This window comes from Tupaia chinensis, unplaced genomic scaffold (assembly GCF_000334495.1).
Source record: "Tupaia chinensis unplaced genomic scaffold, TupChi_1.0 Scaffold000058_1, whole genome shotgun sequence".
NCBI lineage: Eukaryota > Metazoa > Chordata > Mammalia > Scandentia > Tupaiidae > Tupaia > Tupaia belangeri.
The window spans coordinates 702,540-714,666 of NW_006159516.1; the positions used below are offsets into that span (position 1 = coordinate 702,540).

The window sequence follows — 12,127 nt, forward strand, 5'->3', positions numbered from 1 at the left end:
GAGACAGAAAGCGAGAAATCACCCCCCAGGGGGGATGGTCACGCCGCAATCCCTTCTCCACCGTTCTCCTCTCGGGATCTTCAGCCCGCACTCACACACACCCGGCGTGAGTTTAAGCCACCGGGTCCGGGACACGAACCATGGTCGACTACGCGGGAGTCCAGCAACATAGCCATTACGCTAACTGCTGGTCCCTGATTTTTTAAATGAAAGTGAAATTTTCTTATTTATTTCTGGAAAAGCAGAGACAATATCAGCTTTCTGTTCCCGTGTTCTCACCAGGAAACACTGCATGGTGCAGTAGCTGGGCTGTACCGAGATCACAAGGTGTAACTTTGGGCTCCTTTTATTCCACAAGTGAGGAGGAAGAAGAAAGTAGGAAGACATAATGCCAGGACAGAAGCAGATAGTTCGTATTTTTATTCCTTCGGTGTGGTCCAGGAGATGCAAGCTCCCTAAAGTTGCCTTCAAGCAGACTCTCAGCTGAAGCAAAATCGTCACCCTAACTTCCATCTTCAACTTCATTCGTCAGTGTACTTTCAGTCTTCACCGAATCGGCCATCTTCTCACATATGTATCCTTTTCTGCCCATGCAGTAAGCATAATAAACGTTCATTCCATATATATATCCACAAAACTTCTTATTTGAGTGATCTGTGTTTCCAATAAACCTAAACGTGAAAATAAAGAATTAGTGAGGCCAGCAGGTGATGTGATGGCATGAGACTCTGACATGGCTGACTGTGGTTCAATCCCTGAACCTGAAGGTTTCTCACTCCCCCCCCCCATTTCTCTCTAGTGAGAGTGCATACCCTATTTCAAAATTTTTTAAAAAGTAATAATAATAAATAAAATTAAATAAATCATTCTAAAAGGAAACAAAAAGTAAATGTAGCAAGTTAGATATTTGAAACACATTTGCAAAAAAAATTACTTTGTCTACATGACATTATCATTCCTGGGGCCTGCTCTGCCTTAAGGTACACTAGAATTAATGTTCACAGTATTAAGAATGTCCAAGCTAACTGCATTTAGATACGTATGCAATATCAAACACTGTTCCAGGTCTTCAAAATATATATCCTTCTCCCCTCCATTTCTATATGCTGTCTCATGCCTCGTTCCGTCTTATCACTGTCAATCCTCAAAGATGACACTCCCTTGTTCTGACCCATACTCCCACAATTAACTGTTTCAACCTGAATAAAAAGCAAACAAAACAAAACAAAACAAACAATGTATGTTTCCAATAGTATCTGCAGGTTCACACTCTGATTTCTTTCTTTAGTCTTATATTGTTTGATTTTTCAGGGATTATAAAATGCAAATAGAGGACCAGCAGATGGTGTAATGGTTACATCGCTGGACTCCCACATGCCTGACCACAGTTCCAGTCCTGGACCTGAGTCTTGAAACTGACTCCAGGTACATGTGTGTGTGTGTGTGCTCAAAATCTTGAGAGGATAATAGAGGAGATGGAATAGCAGCATGGCCATATCCCCGGGCGGGGGTGGGGGGGGACGCGGCGGTGATTTCTTACTTTCTGTCTCTCTGGTGAGCGCATATACCCTATCACAAAAATCTCTCGAAAAAATGCAAACGGAAAAAATTTTAAAGGTTTTTGCTATAGGGCGCGTGCACTCGCCAGAAAGGCAGAGAGATGGAAAGCAAGAAATCACCCCCCAGGGGGGATGGCTACATCGCAATCCCTTCTCCTCTATTCTCCTCTCGGGATCTTGGGCACGCATGCACACACACCCAGCATGAGTTTAAGCCACTGGGTCCAGGACTTGAACCGCTGTTGACTACATGGGAGTCCAGCGACATAGCCATTACACTAACTGCTAGTCCAGCAAATGGAAATTTTATATACATGTAAAGTCTTAATTTTTCCAATTATAAGCAGAACATATGCACCCATTTATAATCATGTATTTATAATCCTTTTTCAAAATGCATTACACAACAATTGTCTTGTGTAGACTATATATCATGCCAAAGTTCATTTTATTCTTTTGACCTGAAGTGCTCTTCTAGTTAGACTAAATTTGCCATTTAAAAATATTTATTTCAGGGCTAGCAGGTGGTGTGGTGGTTCAGGGTACTGGGCTCCTACATGGCCAATGGTGGTTCAAATCTGGGACCTGGAGGCTTGCTCTCTCTCTCTCTTTCTCTCCCCCCTCCCCGGTCAAATTTTTAAAAAATAAAATAAAGTTAAAATAATTATTTTAAAAAATGCTTATTTCAAATGTCAGTTATAACAAAAATTTCAAAGATGAAATTTATTTTTAGTTATACTGCGTCTTATTACTGCACATTTATTACACTGTGTTCCTTTTATCTTCAGAATTAGTCTGTCAGTTTGCATAACCATCAACATACACTTGGTGGTTAAGTAACTTTAGAATAAATCAATCTTTCATCTTTGAATCTCAGAATTTAACACAGTTATAAATACTTGGTGGAGTACAGGGAATTTTTTTATTTCCACGATTTTCTTAGATAAAAATATTATTTACTGAAATTCTCCCAGATTTGGCTACTACAAGTTCATTAGCAACCTGTAAAAAGAGTAAGTCATTTGTGGCAACTTCTTGCATTATTAAACATCAAATAAGCTTGATAGAAGGGTTCTGTAAGTACACAATTTCTATTGAAACTGATTTTAAATGAAATCTACATGTCTTAAAGAAAATACCTCTTGTCAAACCCTACTATAAAAGTTCAATAAGAATAGACTTACCAATCAGAGGAATTAATTATCTCACCCAAGTTCTTAACGTATGTATAATCTTTTTTGGGAGATAATCCCAGCCAGTAGTGGTATGAGCTTAGTGATTTTATAAAGTCCTGTAGGAAATGGTGATGGTCAGTTTTAAAAGTGTTTTCTGATTCTGTGCATTATCTTACAATATAATTTATTAGAAATTATTGTTTTAAGGTACGCTTTCTTTTCACGTGGTATTACTGCTTTTCAGGGTCATCAAAGAAAATGAAAAAAAAGTGCTTTTTACTATAAGATTTCAGCATTTTCATGGTTTCACTTTCTTTCGCACCAAGGAGAAAGGATCTACCAATTAATCCACGTAGAACCTTAATTTAGGTCACTGAAACTTTACGTTTCAGGATTTAAATACTTGATTAGTAAATAGTCAATCCAGGGACAAAGGAAGTACTGAATGACAGCAAACAAGCGTTAATAAAAATAAGGGACCAGCAGTTAGCGTAATGGCTATGTCGCTGGACTCCCATGTAGTTGACCGCGGATTAAGTCCTAGACCTGGTGGCTTAAACTCACGCCGAGCACGTGTGCGCATGTGCGCGCGTGCCCAAGATCCCAAGAGGAAAATGGAGAAGAAGGGATTGCGGCGTGGCTATCTCCCCTGGGAGGTGATTTCTTGCTTTCTGTCTCTCTGTCTCTCTCTGTCTGGCAAGCACACACGCCCTATAGCAAAAACCTCTCCAAAAAAAAAAAAGAGTTAATAAAAACAAAGAGTAGAAAAAACAGCAAAGTCAGATAAGGGTTTTTACACAATAGGATTCAGAGCAACCCCAGAATTTTGGAGCTAAAATATCAGTTGTGTTTTTTTTTCCTAATTCCAGATGTGTTACAAAAATGTTTGAACAGTGACTCCGAATGGGTCATTTCAGAGTGATCTGATGAAGCGGTCATTCTTAGATGCTCCCCATCGATGAAGGACAACAAACTATGGTAGGGAAGCTGAGATATTCAGGAAAATACAATTTTACTTAAAATATATTATTACTAGCCAGTAGAACATAAATACTAAGTAGTAAGTGAGATATGAAGATGTTATTTATCACGAGAAAAGAGAAAATAGTTACCAGAAAACTCACTTTTCTTGGGACCCAAAGACTCAGGGCAATGTATCTGTACTTGTGTGTGTGTTTTTTTCTTTTTCTTTCATTTAATTAAAAAAAATCTAAATGATGGAAGCACAGACTACCCTCCTATAGAGCGCTCATGGACTTGGTACCCTCTGAACTAATCTCCAAATCCTCTGATTTTAGCAGTATGCACTGTCATGGCTGGAGTAGATCTTGTTTTTAGATTAATGTTCAGAAATCACGTTCTCAGATTTGATTCCAGAGTTCCAACTTGGAAATGCTCACAGACCTGAAGACTCTGGGTGCCCACATCTACCCACCTGCCCATTAACTTCCAAGATTCCACTGAAGCTGAAGTCCTAAACTGTGTGATTGACATTGGCTATTGGTATTCTGACATACATGCGTAAAGTCTGTCACCTCACATTCTAACCAATAAGCCACAGTCATGAGTGGGATGACGGAGGCCTTCCTCAACATGCCCCATTCCTTTCTATTTCATGATGGGAAAAGTGGTATCCCTTCTCAATGGCAGAGAGACATGGGGCCTCACCAACACACTCTTGTCCTTAATCGTCAACAGGCTGGCATTCTGACCAGAACAGATCACTTCACTCTCTTGCCATGTTTGTAATTCACTGCTTAGACTATAACACATATCCTTGTGCCACCTCCAATTCTTTGGACAAGGTTTACATTTGTGCTCTGCAAGAAGAACAGTTTCATTAGGTTTGTGTTCATAGCCTTCATCATGTCTATTATTATTTTTTTTTTTTACTCTCCATGTGGTATCGACCAAATTTACTCTAGTTTTTCTTTTCTTTAAAATAATTATTTTATTTAACTTTATTTACTTATTTATTTATTTTAATTCAATCAGAGATGGATAGAAAGAGAAGGAAAGTGAGAAAGCAAACTGCCAGATCCGGGACTCAAACCACAATCAGTCATGTGGGAGTCCAGTGCCCTAACCACCACACTACCTGCTGGCCCCTGTGATTTTTCTTTTTTATCAAATAGAAAGAAAATAATGTCGGGAACCAGCAGTTAGCATAATGGCTATGTCGCTGGACTCCCACATAGTCGACTGCGGTTCACATCCCGGACCCGGTGGCTTAAAACTCACGCCAGGCACGTGTGCGTGTGTGCCCAAGATCCCGAGAGGAGAATGGAGGAGAAGGGATTGCGGCGTGACCATCCCCCCTGGGGGGTGATTTCTCGCCATCTGTCTCTGTGTCTCTCTCTGTCTGTCTGGCGAGCGCACGCACCCTAGAGTGAAAACCGCTCCAAAAAAAAAAAAGAAAGAAAATAATGTCTATATATTTTTTTCACTTTAGTTTTTTTTACTATAAAGCATATGTGCTCACTGGAGAAAGACAGAAAGAGAAGAAAAGTGAGAAGGTACCCTCCACAGGGGATGGCCACACCACAATCCCTTCTCCTCAGTTTTTCTCTTCGGATTTCGGGCACTCATGCACACATGCCCAGCATGTTTTTCAAGTCACCAGGTCTGGGACTCAAACTATGCAGTTGGCCGTGTCATATCTAGCACCTTAACCACCCTGCTTGTTGGCCCAGAGTCTGTATTCTAGATCCTTATATGCCATTATAATGTGTTTGACAGATAACTTGAACATAACTTTCAAATTAAGCACTTAAATTCAAGCGTATCTTCCTACATCAGGAAACGTGATTAATCCCTGTCATTTTTAAAATTTTTATTCATGGCAATAAAAACTAGTCACAGTAGACATTCTGCATGGTAAGAACCAGCTCCACACCTGCACGAATTCTGTCTTCTCCACCTAGAGCTCTTTAGCTGCCTGACTTGTCGAGTATTTGAGAGCGTAAGGACATGTTTTAGGTACGATGAGTACAGAATCTTATGTATGTGTTATGAAGCCAACTTTCCCCAACTCAACTGGTAACAAAGATGGCTTTTCTCAGTTTAATTTTTGTCCATGGGCTCTGTGCCATCAATCATTGACTGAAATTTAGGAAGGAGGTCACCAATCTGGAGGTGTCCTTTCGTTCTTCCCTTCTATTGACCTCAGTGCCTGGAAACAGTAGAAGGTGACAGCTTAGAGAGACTTCCTGCTTTCGGATATCTTACTGTGTAACTGTCACCCTCTGATATTCTAGTTATTGTCGCTTTTTCTGTTATTCTTCTGACTACATGCAAATACCAATGAGCCCTCTGTCAATCACATTTAAATCCTTCCCCAAATAATGGTACCCTAGGGAAAGTTTGCTGCCTAATGATGAAACGATTCTTAAGTAATTCTAAGGTTTAATTCATTGGCTAGTAAATAACTCCACAAGCAATACAAGATTACCTGGTTCTTTTTTATATAGCTCATAGCATAACCTGGTGGCTATATTTTGCAGTGTGATGGAGAGATTCCTGATCTTCTGGGAGCTATCTGTAATATTCATCAGGTGAAGAGAAATATTGCTCTGTAGTTCTTCTTTGACATTCTGTAGTTCATTTGTTTTTTCCATTTCTATCTTCAAAGTTACATAAACTCCATATTAAAAACAAAGAGAGAGAGAGAGAGAGATGATAAAATAGAACCACCACTCGTTCTGTAGTTTTCTTCAGAAGTGGTATTAAGAGTATTAAAGGGATGGGGAAGCAATTATTCTACAAGAATGTGGGGAATACACTAAATGGCACATTATAAGTCCTTTTTCTGGGTATGTCTCCCACCATTATTACAAAGCCTCAATTCAAAGGGGAGACGTTGCTTGTGACATTTGTAAAAGTCTAGGAGCTTTCTCTTTCAATCATGCAGGGGTAATACTTACACATGCTTGCTAAGACTCCCAACGCAGTGAGCAGCAGAAGGCACAGAAGGGTGAGACACAAGGCTCTTTGACGCCATACATAAGAAGGGGCAGGAGGTGCTGTGAAGAGCAAAATGAACAAAGAGGCCTGGAAATAGCATCTGCAGTAATCTTAATTTTGTATTTGTCCATCTGAGCGTCCATTCAGTTTGCCTTTATTTCTTCCCTAACATGTCTCTTGTAAAGAGATGTGATAGGCTAGAAACTCAAGGGCATTTAAAAATATTTTAGAAGAATAAGTCAAAAACATTTAATTAGTTGTTTTTGACTTGACAAAGTTGGTAGATAATAAAATAGCATCTCATTGTGATAAAAAGCACCACACAGTCTGAAGGGCTAACACACTTGATTTTGAGTCCTAATTCTGCTGCTTATCACTTGTAGGATCTTGAGCAAGTTATTCAGCTTCTGCATGTCTCTGTTTTTGCATTGGTTAAAAAAATGAAAAAAAGGAAAGAAAAGACCATGAAGTACCAGAGATTAGATGACTTAGCATTTATAATTTAATTAGAATACTGCTGGAACATAGCAACGTTTGGCAATTGTATTTAAAAGTGTATTTATTGATCTGTTCATACCTAATGAGATGAAGATGACTAGGTAAAAGAAGCCATGTTAGAAGAAAATAAATAGTTCTATTTTGCCATTTTAAATTTAAAATAAAATTAGAATTTTGTACGGAAATTTAAAATAGGCAGTGGATTTTCTTATTCTTGAGATCCAGGGAAAGGTCTCGAAGAGATATTTGGGAGTCATTGTATATGAAGCCAAATGACTGAATGAGTCAGCTAAGAGTACATTGAGTGACACAGGAAAAGGAGGCTAAGAACAGAATTCTAGAACATTCCATCTTGGAGAGTTTGATCTAGGAGGAAGAGTCAAAAAAGAAGACAGAAGGAGTAGCCACTGTGGGAAACATGAGGATGAGTCTAGGAGTGCTTGCAAGGAAGTGTTGAAAGAAGAAGGAACGTTCGACCTTGTGAATGCTGCAGGGAATTAATAAAAGGAATAAATGTAACTATTGGGATGAAATAGGGAGGCCACCAGAGACCTAGACAATAGACCTCAATTACAATGAGGGCAGAAGCTTAATAGGGTTGGTTGAGAAGAAAATGAGAGGTGAAGAATTGGGAGTCTGTGATCAAAGGTAATGTTTCCAGAAAGTTAAACTGTGGAAGGAAACAGGGAAAAGAACAACCCACAGTGAGGTTTAAGTGGTCAAGTAAAGGAGGGAGAAATGGGGGAAAGAGATTGTGGTACGACCACGCCCCGTTCAGGGTGCTTTCTCACATTCCCTCTATCTTTCTCTCTTAGGGAGTACAAGTCCCTCCTAACAATTTTTTTTTTTTGGAAAAGAGATTGTGGTACGACCACGCCCCGTTCAGGGTGCTTTCTCACATTCCCTCTTTCTTTCTCTCTTAGGGAGTACATGTCCCTCCTAAAAAAATTTTTTTTTAAAGGAAAACCCCACAGAGTTCATCTCTTATCCTTCTTTAAGATTGACAGTGCTAATGTCAAATGAATCCAAAGCCTAGCAATTAAATTTCTCTTCATAGCAAAACGAAACTTAGTGTCTGTGAACTAAGAAGGATCATCAACTAGAGCAGGAAGCGAGACTAAGAAGGCAGGAGAGAAAAGAGAATTTTACAGAAGACTGTCTTTGAGAACACACCGACAGAACAGGATGAGGAGGGCTCTCCTCTGAGAACGGTAAGCAGGTAGTTTGTATCATCTGGAAGCAACGCACAGAATGTGAATGACGTTATGGTAGCATGGAGATAGAACTGTGCAGGCTGACATAGCAGGAAAGATCAGAGAAACCTGGGCTTGAAATCTGCACATTTTTCTCCCAGCCATATTCTACTGCGGGACACAGAATGGGTGGATATTTGGGATTAACCAGAACTGGAGTTTCTCAAGGACAAGATAATGTACATTTAAGTAGGAAGTGTAAGAAAGTAAGCGTGGATATTACATAAAATAGAGTCTAAGCTAAATAATGAGATAATTAGACAAGATTAGGAAGTAAATAAGACATGAATTCAAGATTCCATGGAGTCCAAGAATTCCTGGGGTTGGAATGTTTAGGGTGGGTTAGTAAGGAAAGACCATGAAGGGATACATAAAGGGAATTTTTGGTAATATGAACTTAACAGTATGTCCATTCTTTTGTACCATAAAAATGACTAAAGAGATACAGAAAAGATGATAAAATCCTTAAAGTAAAAATAAAACAAACAAACAAAAAACCCCTCTATTAAAGGAAAAGCCTGGGCCAGACTGGGGCATGGTGGTTGAAGCTGTTGGATTGCACAGAGCCAGCTGCGCAGTTTGAATTCTGGACTCAGTGGCTTGAGAAACATGACAGGTGTGTTTGTGTGTGTGTGTGTGTGTGTGTGTGTGTGTGTGTGTGTTGTGTGCCCAAAATCCACAAAAGAGGGAGAGATGGAGGAAAAAGAGATTTCATGCCTCATTCGGGGTGCTTTCTCATGTTCCCTCTTTCTTTCTCAGGGAGCGTGCATGTCCTCCCCTGACAATTTTTTTTTGTTTTTTAAAGGAAAACCCCACAGAATTCATCTCTTATCCTTCCTTAAGATTTACAGTGCTAATAACAAATGACTCCAAAGCCTAACAATTAAATTTCTGTTTATAGCAAAACTAGAATTTCAAAGATGTTCCAGGGGTGTAGGTGTGTGTGGAGGGCAGGGGCGACCGCTCAGATTACACGTGAGAATTCTTCTGTCCTTCTCTCCTAATTCCACGGTTCCTATCAAACTTCTGTGTTCTCCATGCCTGCCATTTATATCATTTTTAACTCAAACACACTGATTTCAAGGTTGGATACATTACGAACGCTAGAACTCCAGAAATCTAGGAGCCAGGAAGTAAGAAATGTACACATTAGGATAAATATGAGTTTAGGAGGAAAATAGATACTAGGCTTTTGTTGAAATATAAAATGAAAGTCATCACATATGGTTCATTTACATCATGGCTTAATTTAAAATAAATTAAAACACAAAGCTTTTGGTTGAATATTTTATCTTTCAATATTAACCCCTTTTCTTCCTTTATTTCTTAACGAGTCCTTTTCTTTAACTTAGTCTCTTGCACTTTTTAGTAAGTTGGGGTAAAAAACTTCAAAGGAAGTAAAATAATTTTTACGTTATAAGATGCCTAAATGGATAGATTGCAAATAAAAGTACTTTAAAGGTGTCTCTGACTGTCTGTCTTTCTCCTTTTTAGAGACACCATACACAGTATACACACACACACACACACACACACACACACATACATACACACATACACACGTGCACTTCTTATTTCATGGCTTCATCTCATGAAAGGAAAATTCTTCATGCAACCATCATTTGAAAAGACTATCCTGCCCTATCTTAAGTGCACTTTAAAAAAAAAAAAAAAAAAAGAAAAGAACATGGAAAATTTGTAACAGATGCAGAGTCATGAACTGGGAAGTATTTAAAAATAATCCTTTATATTAATTTTGCATGCACTTTTGGTACCTTTGGCAAAATTGGAAGCTTAATTAAAAGTTCAAATTGATACCAATATCACTGTCAATTCACTAACATCTAAGGTATGGGCTATAACCACTTTTACCTTACAATACATTTATAGCTCAAAATCTTACCTTTTTCCTCAAGCTTATAAAATACCTGGATATTTTCCCTCTCACTGGAATTCTGGAATTTCAAATCTGCATAAGTAACTTCTTCAGACATTGATGGATACCCAGAGAGAGCTCAACACGGTACTGTAGAAAAGAAATTAAGTGCGGGTGAGCTAGCAGGGTTGAATGTTCGAGAAGATTTGTGGTTTTAAACTTCCGTCTATTTATTAAACCTACTGTGCTATATCCCTTGCAAGTCTGCAAGTAAGCTTCAGCTCCTTTGTGGCCTCAGACAAGAACAGAGAGCTGATGTAAGAGGAAACATCTTGATTCCTTGTATCTCTTCCTTTTTCTCACTTCTATATATCTACCAGCTACAGAAAGTAGTTTTTGTAATTGTATTCTTTGGATAGTATTTATCCAAATAGTGCAGGGATCACCAGCACTCCATGGTGCAGATATAACATAGAATTTCTAGAGAAACACTTTCAAGCAGAGAAATAACAAAAGATACAGTTTTCAAACACATGCAGACTCCCTCATCCCCAGAAGAGACCTGGCATAGGTGTTCTATTCACGTCCTGATGAAGATCTTGATAGAGGGGTTGTCTTAACCAGGAAACTGAATGTGCACTGAAAGCACATCTGCAGAGAGTGAGAGAAGTAGGCACCGTCCCCTCGCCTGGGCACACAGGTAGAGGTTAGCGTAGTGGAGGAGTGAGGGAACTCCTGGTTTCTGAAAGTAACAAGATGTGCATTAGGCAAGATGGGAGCCGGGAACCAGAGACCGTGCTCGGGAGTTTGCACACTAAGGTCAAGGTCTGTATGTTGTTGATCTGGGACAGCTCTGAAGGACAGAAAAGCTCAGCTCGGTCTTGCTGTCTTTCTATAAACCGGCTCAACCCATTCGAGGCAGTTCTCAGCTAACCTGTTAGAAGGGGCAGAAATGGACTCTCCAAGGTGGTCCAATTTGTGTCTCATCCCTTTGTCTCAATATTCTCAATATTCTTGATCTCATTTCTTGATCAAGCTGAGGTGGGAATGGAGAATGCCTGTTTGTGAGTTAAGACTCCTAGTTTTTATTAATAAATATTACAATATTACTTTGAAGTTTTTTTTTTTTTCCGGAGAGTTTTTCGCTATAGGGCGCGTGCGCTCGCCAGACAGACAGAGAGAGACATAGAGACAGAAAGCGAGAAATCATCCCCCAGGGGGGATGGTCACGCCGCAATCCCTTCTCCTCCATTCTCCTCTCGGGATCTTGGGCATGCACGCACACGTGCCCGGCGTGAGTTTTAAGCCACCGGGTCCGGGACACGAACCGCGGTCGACTACGTGGGAGTCCAGCAACATAGCCATTACACTAACTGCTGGTTCCCGACTTTGAAGTTATTTTTGGCATTGCCATGTGTAAGTAATATAAAATGACTAGGCATTATTTCTCTTTTACTATAAAAGAATGGATGAAGATTTTAAAGAGAAGTTAATAAAAATTAACTGCTCTGTTATTTTAAGTAAAAATAAAAGGCATCCTTTTCTTTTTCTTCTTTTTTTTTTCTTGAAGGTTTTGCTTTAGGGCACATATGCTCAACCAAGAGGAGAGATAGAGACAGTGAGAGGGAAAGTGAAAAATCATGATCCAGCCCCCAAGGGGATGGATGGCCATGCTACAATTCTTTCTCCTCCCAGGAACTTGGGCATGCGCACACATGTGCCTGGTGTGATTTTCAAGCACCAGATACAGGACTCGAACTGTGGTCGGCCAAGTGGGAGTCCAGCAATGTAACCACTACGCCA

The 12,127-nt window shown here is 39.6% G+C and overlaps 1 protein-coding gene across 1 annotated transcript; it reads right to left on the minus strand.

Annotated features, from left to right (window-relative positions):
• Window positions 1-330: 330 nt before the first annotated feature.
• LOC102489963 (C-type lectin domain family 12 member A) lies at window positions 331-10,564 on the minus strand. Its single transcript, XM_006141571.3, has 6 exons — window positions 10,352-10,564; window positions 6,658-6,756; window positions 6,186-6,374; window positions 4,403-4,554; window positions 2,744-2,850; window positions 331-671 (listed from the first exon to the last, which is right to left on the minus strand). The coding sequence occupies exons 1-6, from the start codon at window positions 10,440-10,442 to the stop codon at window positions 503-505; spliced, it is 807 nt and encodes a 268-aa protein (XP_006141633.1). The 5' UTR covers window positions 10,443-10,564; the 3' UTR covers window positions 331-502.
• Window positions 10,565-12,127: the final 1,563 nt, after the last annotated feature.

Excerpts from the sequence above, each read along its gene's own strand:
- LOC102489963 (XM_006141571.3), bottom strand. The coding sequence starts at position 10,442 with ATGTCTGAAGAAGTTACTTATGCAGATTTGAAATTCCAGAATTCCAGT. Across the intron at positions 6,375-6,657 it reads GGGAGTCTTAGCAAGCATGT|TTTATGTAACTTTGAAGATA; the intron begins GTAAGTATTACC and ends TTTAATATGGAG. Across the intron at positions 672-2,743 it reads ATAATTAATTCCTCTGATTG|GTTTATTGGAAACACAGATC; the intron begins GTAAGTCTATTC and ends TTTCACGTTTAG.